Raw genomic sequence first — 13,373 nt, forward strand, 5'->3', positions numbered from 1 at the left:
TTGATTCAGTCTAATGTGAAAAAACTTGACTGGCCTGCATAAAGCCCAGTCCTGAACCCAGCAAACATCTGAGTTAAACACTCATCACCCAAACAACAAAGCAACAAAGACGGAGATAAAATTCTTTAATATGGTATTGTATGGTATAGCAGTTTTGATTGAAAATAGATAAGCATGTTTGTTAGAAGGGGTGTCCAATAATTTTGACCATATAATGTCAATGTTAAATATGGTATTTTTTTAAAGTACCAAGGTACCAAAGTACTGTTTTTCAAAGGGCTGTAAAAGACTGCAAACACAGACAGAACATTTTCACAGAATAAAATCACCTTTACAGTGCTTGTCTAGTAAAGAAAAGCTTTTATAGTCATTGTAACCACAAACTGAGATCATTGGAAAACAAGAACATGAAAAATCAGTTTGACACGTTTTTATTACATTTGTGAGCACATGACACACACACACAAGCAACAAAGTCAGGGGTCTTATGTCATGCGCCTGGGTCTGTCACACTCTGGTAAATGAGACCCCTCACAAATTGTGCATGAGACTCATTAACACGGCAACCACAGAATGAAAAAAGATGTTTGCTTAATCCAACTAGAAAACAATGAATGTTTACAGAAGTATGTACATTATCTTGCAGGCCTGTTGCATGCTAAGTTATGTTTAATTGTAGTAAAACAGTGATAGTCTTTCTTTAAGGCCTAAGAGGATTTCTATCTTAAGCCACTGTCTCCAACCCTCAACCATCTGTTGAAGCTTATTACCAAAAATAAAGACAAGATTCAGTTATTATTATTCAGCCAAATACTTATCAGCTACTCAGTGACACTGTTTTGACTTATGCTTATTTATAGAGACATGTTAATCTAAGCTTTTATTATAATGTTTTGGAGTTGAACAGTGGACAGTGAACTTCATATCTTAGGGAAACTTTTTGTAAATGTGTTAACTAATACAAGCATTACTTATTCTTAGGTTAAAGATTTGAACAAACATGACTGTACGTTTAAAATGTCAGCTTGTAACTCGCCCCACGTTGTAACTACTGTAGCATTGTAAATATTTCATTTATCAACTGGTAGCCTACTGTGTTTACATTCACAACCATAATCTGTAAAGTGTAAAGCTTTCCTCTTAACGTTCCCCAGGTCTAATTCTCCTATCCTCTTTGCACGAGTGACGTGTGCTCTATGCCTAAGCCACAAAGAGAGCTCAAAACATTTATTTTTATCTCCTTTTCATTCTCTGCGTCCTAGTGCGTGTCTCCCTCAGGCTTGAACTCTCATTTGCTGTTTCTCACTCTGTTCCCTTTTATCTGGTTTATTTGTCAGTCCCCCCATTTCTCGGTCCACCTATTACACCACGCGTAGGCCAGAGGGATTCAGAGGTGGGACCATCTCCACGGCGACACCCCGGTCTCCATGTGAGCAGGTACGTAGAGAATGGATCCACAATTCCTGGGAACTCGCTCACCCTGGCTGTGAGGTCAGTCAAAGCAATCCTGTCTCCTCAACTCACTGGATACGGGTTAGGCAGGTTAGGTCTGGATTTACATGGAGATAATTGAAACTTCAGTTCTGGCTCATTTCAACACACATATTTTTTGGTTCTAGAGTCTCAATCTTGGATGTATGATCGTGCTACTTTGAATAGGATTCAAACACGATCATTTGCATTTGCACTGACGCACGAGTCGGGCTTCGATTGGTCAGAAGGCTGTTTGTTTTGGACATGAGTTCTTCGCAGGATTTATCCACAAACTGGGCAGATATGGAAGAAATACCGGACCATTTCCAAGCACAGGTGAACCATGAGATGTCGGACAACAGCGAATCTTGCTCCAATGCTTTCCCAGGGGTGTCTCATGTGCGTGGACAGCAGTCTGCAGCCCAGCGCTACAACGTGACACGCTTACAAGCAGGTTTTCCAAACAGGTGAGTGACAGGACACAATGTCACATAAAACCTGGTCAAAGTTAAGTCCCCCCTGTCATTTCCTTTCATGCTTGCATTTCTTTCTCAACACATGTAACTTAGATGTAGATCAGTCCTTATACAGTAATTAAAAGTAAGAGTCATTCGAATCTCTAATCTTTAGAATCACCAAGATTAAGGGTTGAAGCAAGCTTGGATAATTAAATGTCTTAAAAATAGATTCCGGGTCAACAAAAGTTGGCTTTTAAAAGAGCACAGAACTATTCTGGGAACAGAAGATCAGGTCGTCTCCTTCAGCTACGCAGGACACACTGTGGAGTCCTGGCAAAGTCCAAATGGGTCAAAATTGTTGTCTAAAATAGCCGCTGGTACGGGAGGATATTCTGACCCACATGTCCAATGACCCACTTATGGAAAGGTACACAGAACCGCTATGTGACCGTTTTTGTCTCTGGTGAAATAGTGTTAGAGAAAAAAACGAAAGTCAGAGGTTTAGATTACTGTTGCTAATGGAGACCCGGTTGTTCTCTCTCTTGCATTTTGAACACACGTTTCACATGTAATAAATTTCACAAAGCCGCATGCTGGTTGAAGACCCCCAGGGAATCATGGGATAGCTTCTTTAATGAATCGGCACTATTGCTGATTATGCCTTGGAACAGCAGGAATGTTGGATATTAATAGGGATTTTTAAAGAGAAAATCCTAATTTGAGGTGTGATTTATTGTAGGAATAACCCTAACGCACATTGTATTCAAAGTTGTTGGGTGTGTTATGGTCAGCTGCTCATGTTTATCACTGGAATGCAAAACCAATTTGTAAATTGGTTGGATGTTATCTGGCAGATGGAAAACACCCACATAAGCACCTACAGGAATAAACCCTTAAACACATTACAGAAAATAATTTTGTAGTGGGTTTTAATGATAAACAGATGGTGGTTCATAGTGATATAATAGAAACCATTGTGTTGTATTGTTATTTTCAGCATGAATGTTACAAAGCAAAAGTCCATTCCAGGAGGTAAGGCCTATACTAACAAGGACTGGGGCTGTTTTAAAGGCAAATACCCAATATTAGTACAGTGTACCTACCAAAGTGTGAGAGTTATTAACTCATACGCGTGTGTAAGGAAGGAAAGAGTTAACCATGCCGTCACCACGTGGATGTAGAGCAGTGAGGATATGACGCGGACTCCCTGTGTCTGCCTCGTTCTCTACATAAACCCACACTCATCACAAGACCCCAATACAAAAGAGATATTTTCAAGTATAGGAAGCCAGCAAGGAAAGTACGATTAGGGGCGTAAATTAAACCGATTTCAGACCACTTGCGGTGTTTCAGGTCTAACGTAGATTGTGTGCTTCCATTCTGACGCGCACCAGCTCATCCGCGTGCTCGTCTTAAAAGAAACAGGTTTGAGTTTTTCATTGTTTAGTTTGAAAGTGTTTTTTTGTAGCATCAGGAGCTCTAACGTGGGAAAACGTGGATTTCATGCAGGTGTTGACGCGTGCGTGCGTGTGTGTGCGTGCGTGTGTGTGTGTGTAGTAAAGAGAGCAACCATTTTTTTTTACTGCGTGGCGATTATGGTCATCGTTTTCATAACATTTACCTCAGTGAAAGAATAACTTTCATTATGTGCATGGACAAATTAGTGGTAGTCTAGACTTTGTAGCTTGCTGTGACGAACGCATTGTTTCATGAAATGTATTGTTATAAACACTGTTTATAATGCATAATGTTATAACGGCATTTCCGTTTTGTCCCGTGTCAAAAACACATGATATGGTCATGTTGTATTGCTAAGGTTAGGTGGTTTATTAACACAAAACCTCTACTTTAAATGCGATATGTAGGTACCGGGCTTCCCTGCCTTACATTTGATTTAGCAAATGTAGGTCACCGGGCCAGTAGTGTGTGTATTACCGCACGAAGCCGTACAGTATAGAAATACAGTGTTGGAGATCTTTCCACGCTCGCCTTAGTATGCAACATCTGCTCTTCTATTTTTATGTGACGTGTGAAGACAGAATCATTTTAGAAGGTCACGGAGTTAACGTTATCTTTATTTTATTGTGGCTTCAGAATTTATACAGGCTGTAATTTGGCTGTAAATTAGTCTAAATCCGTGTTTGTTATTTCTATCACTAAACCTAAACGTTGTGTTGCACACGTTTTTGTCCAAAGCACACATGGTTTAAAGAGAAAATGCATGTGAATAAAATAGATTTGTAGAAGTAAATAGGACTTCTTGCAAAGCAGCAAAAGAATATTGTTTAAATATTCATGGTTGTGTAATGGTAGAAAAGTTAGTTAAATCTAGATTGGGGAGAAAGCAAAGCAAAGAATGTAAGTATAAGTAACATAACTGCTATGTTTTGTTTAAATGGCAGCATTTTGAGTGCCATTTTAAGATTTACCTTTAAAAATCTGACATTGTTAGAAAGGACTCAATACAGTAAGCTAGCCATGTTACAGCAGCACCACTGCACATGTTCAATATCACTTCATATTTTAAATATGTACCCGAATTCAGGTCTTGAAGGTCTCTGCTAATGAGCTGATATGTTTTCTTGGCGACGTCCAAAATGTGTACTGGTGTGCCTCTAGGAACAGCGTTGGGAGCTGCTGAATTGCAGACTCTGTATAGCATTGCAGTTTAAATATACAGAGATAGTTGGACTTTAGAATCAAAGTAAAAGGCCAGACTGTCAGTGAAGTCAGCTGTTGGTTATTTACAGGCTTGTGTTTGTGTATTTCTCACTCCAGCATGGCAGACTATCTTATAAGTGGAGGTACGGGCTATATCCCAGACGATGGCTTGTCTGCCCAGCAGCTTTTTTCTGTCGGAGATGGTCTCACCTACAAGTAAGTACCTTTCATTGGGCTCCTTTCCTTGCAGTGATACTCCGTGCGTATGTAACGGGCATCCACATTACAGATCAGGACAGAAGTCTGCCCGAGACGGGCTCACGGCTGAAGAGCTTTGCTCTATGGGGGACGGTATGACTTACAAGTGAGTAATATGGTACTTCACATAATTACGTCACATTATAACCTCAGTCTCCTTGTGAGATCAATAAAGGAAGCACATCATTTCGGCCAAACAGTAGCTGTGATAAATCTTTTCCCCCACAAACAGTACAAATTCCCCCAATCTGCCTTGGAGCAGCAGCATGCAGTCCTGCATGAGTATTTGTATGATACGTTTGAACCTGATCTCTTTATCCTTTTGAACATGAAGTTCTTCCAAGATTATCTTAATTGCAATACATGCCAAGTTCTTAAATTCAGAACAGAACAAACTTGATTGACAAACTAACAACGCCAAGCTTGGGTCAGCATTCTGCATTTAATCCACAGAATTGGCAGAAAGTTGGTTTGAATCTATCTGGATGTATTTATTTGTCTACGTCTTAGCAGCTTCGAAAAACAATAGATAAGGGACTTGTTACAATGCTTTATTGTTTTAACAACTTCTAACATGTTTATAATTCAATCTGTGTTTGTTTATTTGGAGGATTGTTATACAATGACCTTAAGGCTGGTTTGTTTTTTCTTCTAACAAATCACTCCTGGGTGCTTTTGAACTTCATAGTTCAACTTGAATGATCTGTCAACTTTGTTTAATGTTATGAACATACAGGTTTACATAACAACATCAGTCACTGGCCTGAAGAATTGATTCTGTCACCTTAGTGACGTCAGGATGTTGTAAATCACTAACAGTGTTGTCTTATTAGCAAAGCTTGCAAGGTTGAATGTCTACTGTATGATCTTTAATGAAAGAGATGTGGTGTGGACCGCATGACTGTCCTCATGCTGGCATCATGTGAGCGCTTCTGTACACGGGTCCAAAGGTATAGAAAGCATGCTTGTATGTCGTGTTAAATCAATTCATTTAACACGCTAAAGCAAATGAGGCTTATATGCTGGTTTTAAGTTGTTTTCTTACTCTTTTTGGGTAGATGACAATCGGCTGTACTATCGTATTGCTTCCTTTTTAGAATGAGATGTTATTTTATCACAGGAATACAGTAGTGGGAATTATCCATAAGCAAATCCCTCAATTCAGTTCACATTTATTTGTATAGCCGAACGCTTTTAAAACACATTAAAGCTGCTTTACAGAAAATGAAAGCATACTTTCAGTTTCAGGTTTTATTACATCATTAGCTGACTCTGAAACTTGATTCGCTGAGTCTTATGCACCTTAAAAATTATATAATGATATAATACTGTATAATCAACGCTTATAAAGGTATATTTATCTTTTGTCAGTGAAACATTTATATTAAGACTACAAAAAATATATAGTTTAAACAGACAGCAAAACTATGCTGACAAACGTTTTTAAATGTAATCTATTAGGTTTTTAATAAATGATCAAATGACGGGGACTTCTAATGTTTCTGAAACGGATGAGATATATAAAACACCACTGCATTATTAAATACGTTTATAGACTAGAGTAATTGCTTAAAAGCGTTCACAAATGTATGATAACATTAGATTTCCTTACAGCATTTTTCTCCTTTATTTAAAAGGTCATGTATTACATTACATCATCATTTATTAAACGATTCTTACATAAATGTAATGGAGTTGCATTTGCAAGTTTATGAAGCCAGATCAAAGCAAGAGAAAATACAGCACTTAAAAATCTATGCAAATCCAAACAGCTTTTACACTAGCTATGCTTTTTTAATCATGCATATATTTTGATGAAACTGTGAATATTTGTTGAATCTATCTCCGCTAAAAGGCGTGTTTTTCCCCAATGAACGAATGATTGAATGTACCCACAAGCAGAGCGAGGCAGAATGGCTTTTTAATAATGTTATTTGCATAAAAAAAAAAGGAGCTGTGTGGTGAATTATTCAGTGAAATGTCCCTTTCTGAGAACGAACTATTATGAGATATTATACTCGGAATTAATGTATTGTCAGATTATGAAATACTGGAGATCAAATCTTATTACAGCAAGTGGCAAATGCAGTTTGTCTGTAGTGATCATTGGCACCGTGTATGACATCTGCGTGGTTGGTGGGCTTCTGTAGATCAGTCTGTCATGTCACATTTAGTGTTTTTCTCACCATGGCCTCATTTAGAAGGAACTAACGGAACTCAGGAACAGATATTCAGGCTTTTCTTGGTGTTCCCACACCGTGTTGTGGATGTTAGGTTTGTGTGACAGCTGCATGTGGGTGCAGAAGAGCCCCGCCCTGTTTCAGCAGACACAGTCTCCTTGTTTAGACGCCTCACCGCAAACGGAGGATAGACAACTATCAGCGTGTTTTTCATTGCCCTGACTTTTCTTTCTCATTTTCTGTCTCCCAGCTGTGTCATGGCACTTATCTGCCAAACAAAAACAGCAACGTTTTGTCTGTATGAGGAGATTCCTCTCTCTCTCTCTCTCTCTCTCTCTCTCTCTCTCTCTCACTCTCACTCTCATTCTTTAGCATCGCCTCATTCCTTTTCCAATGTTTTTGCCTCAAAAAAACCACACTTGATTTATTGTTTTATGGTGCCATGAATAGAGTTTATTATGCTTGACTGCATTTGTCGAGACACTCCATTGAAAAATAAAATCCGTAGCCTAAAGTCTTTTGAATAACTTTGCAAATCTTAAATTGCAAATCAAAACTTGAATACCTTGAATCTGTTGAGATCTGTCAAAATTATAATAAAGATCATTTTTAGTATGGCATTATTATAATGATGATAAACATGTCTACTGTTTCACAATAATACTCACAAATAGCATCAAAATGCATATGAAAAAGGATTTATGTAAAGGTTTATATTCCTTTAAAATGGACTGTTATTTGTTGTTTTGCCTTGTAAGTATATTTTATTTAATTAATTTGACTGTAATTCACTACAGGTGGCCTTTGTCATGACACTTGTTTTTTGCTGTAAGACAAAACAAGATAATTGACTGTCATCTGTTCTCTGTGTGTCTCTTACAGTGATTTTCTGATCCTGCCCGGCTTCATTGACTTCACCTCAGAGGAAGTGGTGAGTGTTCTCGCTGGCCCTCATCCACACGTTCATTCACTCACTCTATTTGTTTTCATAATGACAGTGTACGTTTCAACAACCCGTCTGCATTTTCTCTTCTCACTATTTTGAGCTAAATGTCTGGTTCTTGGGCCCAGACCTTTGAGATTTAGAAAAGAGGCAGTTATGTGTGTCTGTTCTCTCCAGTTCTCATTGTTTTCATTCTCAACATATACAAAATTTAGCACATCTTGAAATGAAAATCAACATCTATTTAATATAATAGTACCTATGTGAAAGCTTATGTTATAGTATTTTACTTTACTTTTCGGAACGTCTTTGCTTCTTTTTGTATCACTTAATTCAGCCGTAATTCAGCAACATGAACATTTGTGTTTTTCATAAACCAGCTGCACCTTTTAAATAGTTATAATTTTCATCTAATACTCCACCCACACACATTAAAATGTGCACATTTCACACTATTGTCTGTTTGTTTTATTTTTATTGCCTTGGGCACACTGTAGCACCATACAGATAAAATAAATGAAACTATAACTCAAAAATGTAATAATATTGCTAGTACGACTAAGATTGAAACTGAAACTCTGTATTGGAGGGTTTGGTGGTGTAATAACCACTTAAATGCCCTTTGTGTCTGTCGCTTTGAAAACCAGTTATAAAACCAGCTTTGACTGAACTGTGAGTTTGGGAAATTTCCCACTATGGTGTGTGTTCTCTCACGGGACCGCTCTTCCCCCACCTGTGTGAATGCGAGAGCGTATTTTGGGAATTTGGCTTGTGGTAGTGTGACATGACGGTTGTTAGGTGAATGTTTGTGAGCTTATCTGCGTACGAGGAATAATTCTCAGCTCTGGCGTATAAGACAAGGTCACAGCCTTGATGGTCACATTGTCTTGTATCTCCCCGTCCTTATCCTACTAGTGTTTAGATCACATGCTCTTTAACAGATACTTATTATATACAATTATCTTTGACTTACAGTTCAAAGTTGACCTTCAGTCCTTCTTGTGTTTTGGTCCAGAGCATCTAAATCAAAGTTTTTATCAGATGCTCCATGTGTCAGTTTTCATGTTGATATTCGGTGCACTTCTGCCCCTTGTGGCTAAACATGAAACTGAATATTAAAAAATGATTCATTTTTGTATTTTAAGGACTTGACTTCAGCATTGACCAAAAAGATCACATTAAAGACCCCGCTTATCTCCTCTCCCATGGATACCGTCACCGAATCCGCAATGGCCATCGCCATGGCAGTAAGTATTCTCCACCACTTCCACTTTAATCTGATGGGTCAAAACATCTGTCAATCATTCTTGTAAATGTCTCTGACTGTCTAATCTAGCTCATGGGAGGGATTGGAATTATTCATCATAACTGCACCCCAGAGTTTCAAGCCAACGAGGTGCGCAAGGTCAAGGTAAGACTACAGCTATCTTCATAAATTTGTAGTTGATGCCATCTTTGTGTATGAAAGTCTTAAGATCTCGTGCTAATAAGATGTCTGTGTATGTGTGCAGAGGTTCGAGCAGGGTTTCATCACCGACCCAGTGGTGCTTACCCCACGTCATACTGTTGGCGACGTGCTTGAAGCAAAAGTCAGACACGGGTTCTCAGGAATTCCCATAACTGAGACTGGCAAGATGGGCAGCAAATTGGTCGGCATCGTCACGTCACGAGACATCGACTTCCTGTCCGAGAAGGATAATAACAAACTTCTGGAAGAGGTGATTTCTGTTTTTGTGTCATCTTAAAAAAATGTTTTGAAATATAATACTATTTTAAGTTTCGTAAAGACTTCAGTGATTTGGTTGGTAATTCAGTAACTGCATCAATCCAGTGAATTCATTTTTTCTAATTTCTCTAATTGTTTTTCTAGGCCATGACTAAAAGGGAGGATCTGGTAGTCGCTCCAGCTGGTGTCACACTGAAAGAAGCCAACGACATCCTGCAGCGCAGCAAAAAAGGTGAGATCACATCCAGCCACGCTAGATACTTCATGTGTCATCATGGTTATTTCAGTGTGATTAAATTTTTTTACACTATTAATATTGAATTGCTTTAATTATACTTAAACAGATCCCTTTAGTTCCCACAAAAAGCTGTTTGATATTGACAGACCGTACGTCTTTTCTTGAACAGGTAAACTGCCAATTGTGAATGACAAAGACGAGCTGGTGGCTATAATCGCCCGCACGGATCTGAAGAAGAACAGGGACTACCCGCTGGCCTCCAAAGACTCGCGCAAACAGCTGCTGTGCGGTGCCGCCATCGGAACCCGTGAAGATGACAAATACCGACTGGATCTGCTAATGCAGGCCGGGGTGGATGTAGTGGTCCTGGTAGGTCACGGGAAAAAAATCTTTTCAGAAAATAATTTCATAGTAAGCAGGAAGTATTTTAACATACAAAATAACTTCAAATTTTATGACGGTGAAAATTTTGTGATGGAGAGAATGTTCATAGCTGCATATACGTATACACATTTGGACTGCATACAAGTTGTCTTCATAGTTGTGATATTGAGATAATAGGTGTTTGTTTGTCAACAGGATTCATCACAAGGCAACTCGGTATACCAGATAAATATCATCCATTACATCAAGCAGAAGTACCCAGAGCTGCAGGTTGTGGGTGGAAACGGTAAATGTCAAATTGAAATGCTATCGTTATGGATCCTTTATATCTTATTCATTCTAAACAGTTATTCTCTCTGTGAAGTGGTTACAGCTGCTCAGACCAAAAACCTGATCGACGCAGGTGTGGACGCATTGAGAGTGGGAATGGGGTGTGGTTCGATCTGCATTACGCAGGAAGGTTGGCATTGCTTTCTTTCATTTATTTCCCACAAGCATTTAATTTAACTTCATTTTCATTTAAGTAATCATGAAGTCCTTTATTTGACCTCATTTCACATGCTAGCCAATCATAAAGCCTGTTTATACTTGTGCAGTAATTCCAAGAACATTAATGGTGAAACTGCAATGAAAGATATGTATTTCTGTTTTCTGTAGTCATGGCTTGTGGCCGGCCTCAAGGCACCTCTGTGTATAAAGTAGCAGAATACGCTCGCAGATTTGGTGTGCCAGTCATCGCAGATGGAGGCATCCAGACGGTCGGTCACGTGGTGAAGGCCCTTTCCCTGGGAGCATCTACAGGTTTACAAATTAGTTTTGTTGATTCATTTACAATTTCACAATCGTTTCAAGGAGCTTTACAATGTAGAATAGCGTCTTAAAAGATCCCAGTAAGTAAACCAAAGCCCTGATTTGTATAAATCAAGCATAACTAAAATATTTTGAGTTTAGTTTTATTTACTGAAACGAATCCAGCGTGACTTCGAGTATGTATTGTCTGCAGTTATGATGGGTTCTCTGCTGGCTGCCACCACAGAAGCTCCAGGAGAGTATTTCTTCTCTGATGGGGTGAGGTTGAAGAAATACAGAGGAATGGGATCTCTGGATGCCATGGAGAAGAATACCAGCAGTCAGAAACGTTACTTTAGGTGTGTGCGTTTATGAACCATAGATGTAAAAGAGTAACTTCACAGCTGTTCTTTACATACATTTACTAGAATTTTAAAGCATTAGACCTGACTGTGTTTTCTGTGTGCTGATTGGCTGTTTGGCAGTGAGGGGGACACGGTAAAGGTGGCTCAGGGTGTGTCCGGTTCGGTGCAGGACAAAGGCTCCATCCATAAGTTTATCCCGTACCTCATCGCTGGGATTCAGCACGGATGCCAGGACATCGGCGCAAAAAGTCTCTCGGTTCTTCGGTGAGTTCAATACATTTGTTTAATTGTTTGTTCCGATTTGTTTTTGGAAAATCGTCATACTATGTGTACACTCTTTAGCTCCATGATGTATTCCGGAGAGCTGAAGTTTGAGAAGAGGACAATGTCTGCTCAGGTTGAAGGAGGCGTGCATGGACTTCACTCGTAAGTCACCAGGGGCCGTCAGTACTCAACTTATATTACTTTAACACTACCTATTGTTGATGAATTTTAATACTTTTGATGATTTTCTCCTTTGTCTTTATAGTTACGAGAAACGTCTTTACTAATGGAAGCGGTGGAGCGTGGATGAGAAGTAGTGACCAAACACCTGACAAATCTTATACCAACAAACGTAACCCCATCACCCTTTTTCCAATCTTCACAACAGTGGGAAATGGAGAAGAGAAGTATTAATAGTTTGAGAGCAGGACCTCAAACAAATCCAGTCTCCCATACAATACCAGTTGCACTCAGTAGAGTATCAGGGTTGCCAAAAAGCTGCCTATTTACTAGCAGACCAGCAAAAGCAAGAAGGCATTTGGAGCAAGTGTTCTTGAAAGCCTTTTTACTTCCCGAAATGATGCTGCGGCCGTGTCGAATGTTTCACATCATTGCAGCATCTAAGTCAATCTCTTTCTATTTGCAAACTGACGACTGCCATGAGACCAAGTACTCAAATTATACTTGAGGCAATCTTTTCTGTACTCCATTTGTAACTACTGAAGATGCTATATGATATATTTTTATTTTAGAAGGAAGAGAACAGAGGTACTTAAAATGGTTGTATTTATGATGGTGAAATGTGTGGGACAAGTCTGTTTATCTTAGCGTTCTTCTGCTATGTCCACCATACGTGTCCTGTATCTGTGGGTACGATTCATAACGAACACAAATATATCAAATCTTATATCTGTAAATACACACAATTGCTCTAAGAGTCTCATTGTTGTCCTGATATTTTTGACCAAAAGCTGGAACTTATATTTGAAGGTTTTGTGATCAAGTCAATTGAGGCAGACTTTTTAATGCAGTCTTGACTGGAATTGTAACAAAGAATTATAAATGCAATTGAAGCTCTGATGAAAAGGTGTAAAGAGTTTTAATGTGCATGCTGTCGTGTTTTTTAAGCTGTAACATGACGACGTTTATACTATTTACATTACTGCCAAGCGCATTTTGTTTTTTTGTTTATCTTTTGACTATATCGAATCTTTTACCAAAGCCAAATAAATGCTTTGAGTTCCTGGTCGGTCTTCTTATAGTCACCAAAATGTCCCACGGCTTTGTGTGTTGGGAGAACCAGTGAAATGCCTTTGTGTCATAAATTAAGGATACTGCCAAAGGAAGCATGTCATCCATGTGAATTTAGTTTTTTAACAACAGTACTATAAATTGCTTTTTATTCTGTTCCCAATGCAGTTTCTTGTGTAGAAATCATGCACTCTGTACCTCGGAATTTGTTGACACAATCATTTACACAGCAAGACATGGTCTGCATCCGTTTGTCTACTGGATGTTGCTTGTTTGCTGTTCCGTTGAACTCAAAAGCCAAGTTTGTTTACCGCTGTTTACTCGACCGATGTTGCTGATCCTGTTCAATATTGTTGGAAATAAAGAAACTTAATAAATCTGTT

The 13,373-nt window shown here is 38.8% G+C and overlaps 1 protein-coding gene across 4 annotated transcripts; it reads left to right on the forward strand.

Annotated features, from left to right (window-relative positions):
- Nucleotides 1-1,710: 1,710 nt before the first annotated feature.
- impdh1b (IMP (inosine 5'-monophosphate) dehydrogenase 1b) lies at nucleotides 1,711-13,372 on the forward strand. 4 transcript variants are annotated; one of them, XM_057324277.1, is made up of 16 exons: nucleotides 1,711-1,940; nucleotides 4,710-4,808; nucleotides 4,882-4,956; nucleotides 7,913-7,961; nucleotides 9,119-9,220; nucleotides 9,310-9,384; nucleotides 9,485-9,691; nucleotides 9,844-9,931; nucleotides 10,107-10,306; nucleotides 10,517-10,607; nucleotides 10,686-10,781; nucleotides 10,979-11,122; nucleotides 11,325-11,469; nucleotides 11,596-11,739; nucleotides 11,818-11,901; nucleotides 12,005-13,372. In XM_057324277.1, the coding sequence occupies exons 1-16, from the start codon at nucleotides 1,738-1,740 to the stop codon at nucleotides 12,024-12,026; spliced, it is 1,824 nt and encodes a 607-aa protein (XP_057180260.1). In that variant the 5' UTR covers nucleotides 1,711-1,737; the 3' UTR covers nucleotides 12,027-13,372. The 4 variants fall into 4 exon arrangements, with proteins under 4 accessions (XP_057180260.1, XP_057180261.1, XP_057180262.1 ...); XM_057324279.1 differs by lacking the exon at nucleotides 1,711-1,940 and adding an exon at nucleotides 3,109-3,356; XM_057324278.1 differs by lacking the exon at nucleotides 4,882-4,956 and having other exon boundaries at nucleotides 1,723-1,940.
- Nucleotide 13,373: the final 1 nt, after the last annotated feature.

Source organism: Triplophysa rosa, linkage group LG24 (assembly GCF_024868665.1).
Source record: "Triplophysa rosa linkage group LG24, Trosa_1v2, whole genome shotgun sequence".
NCBI lineage: Eukaryota > Metazoa > Chordata > Actinopteri > Cypriniformes > Nemacheilidae > Triplophysa > Triplophysa rosa.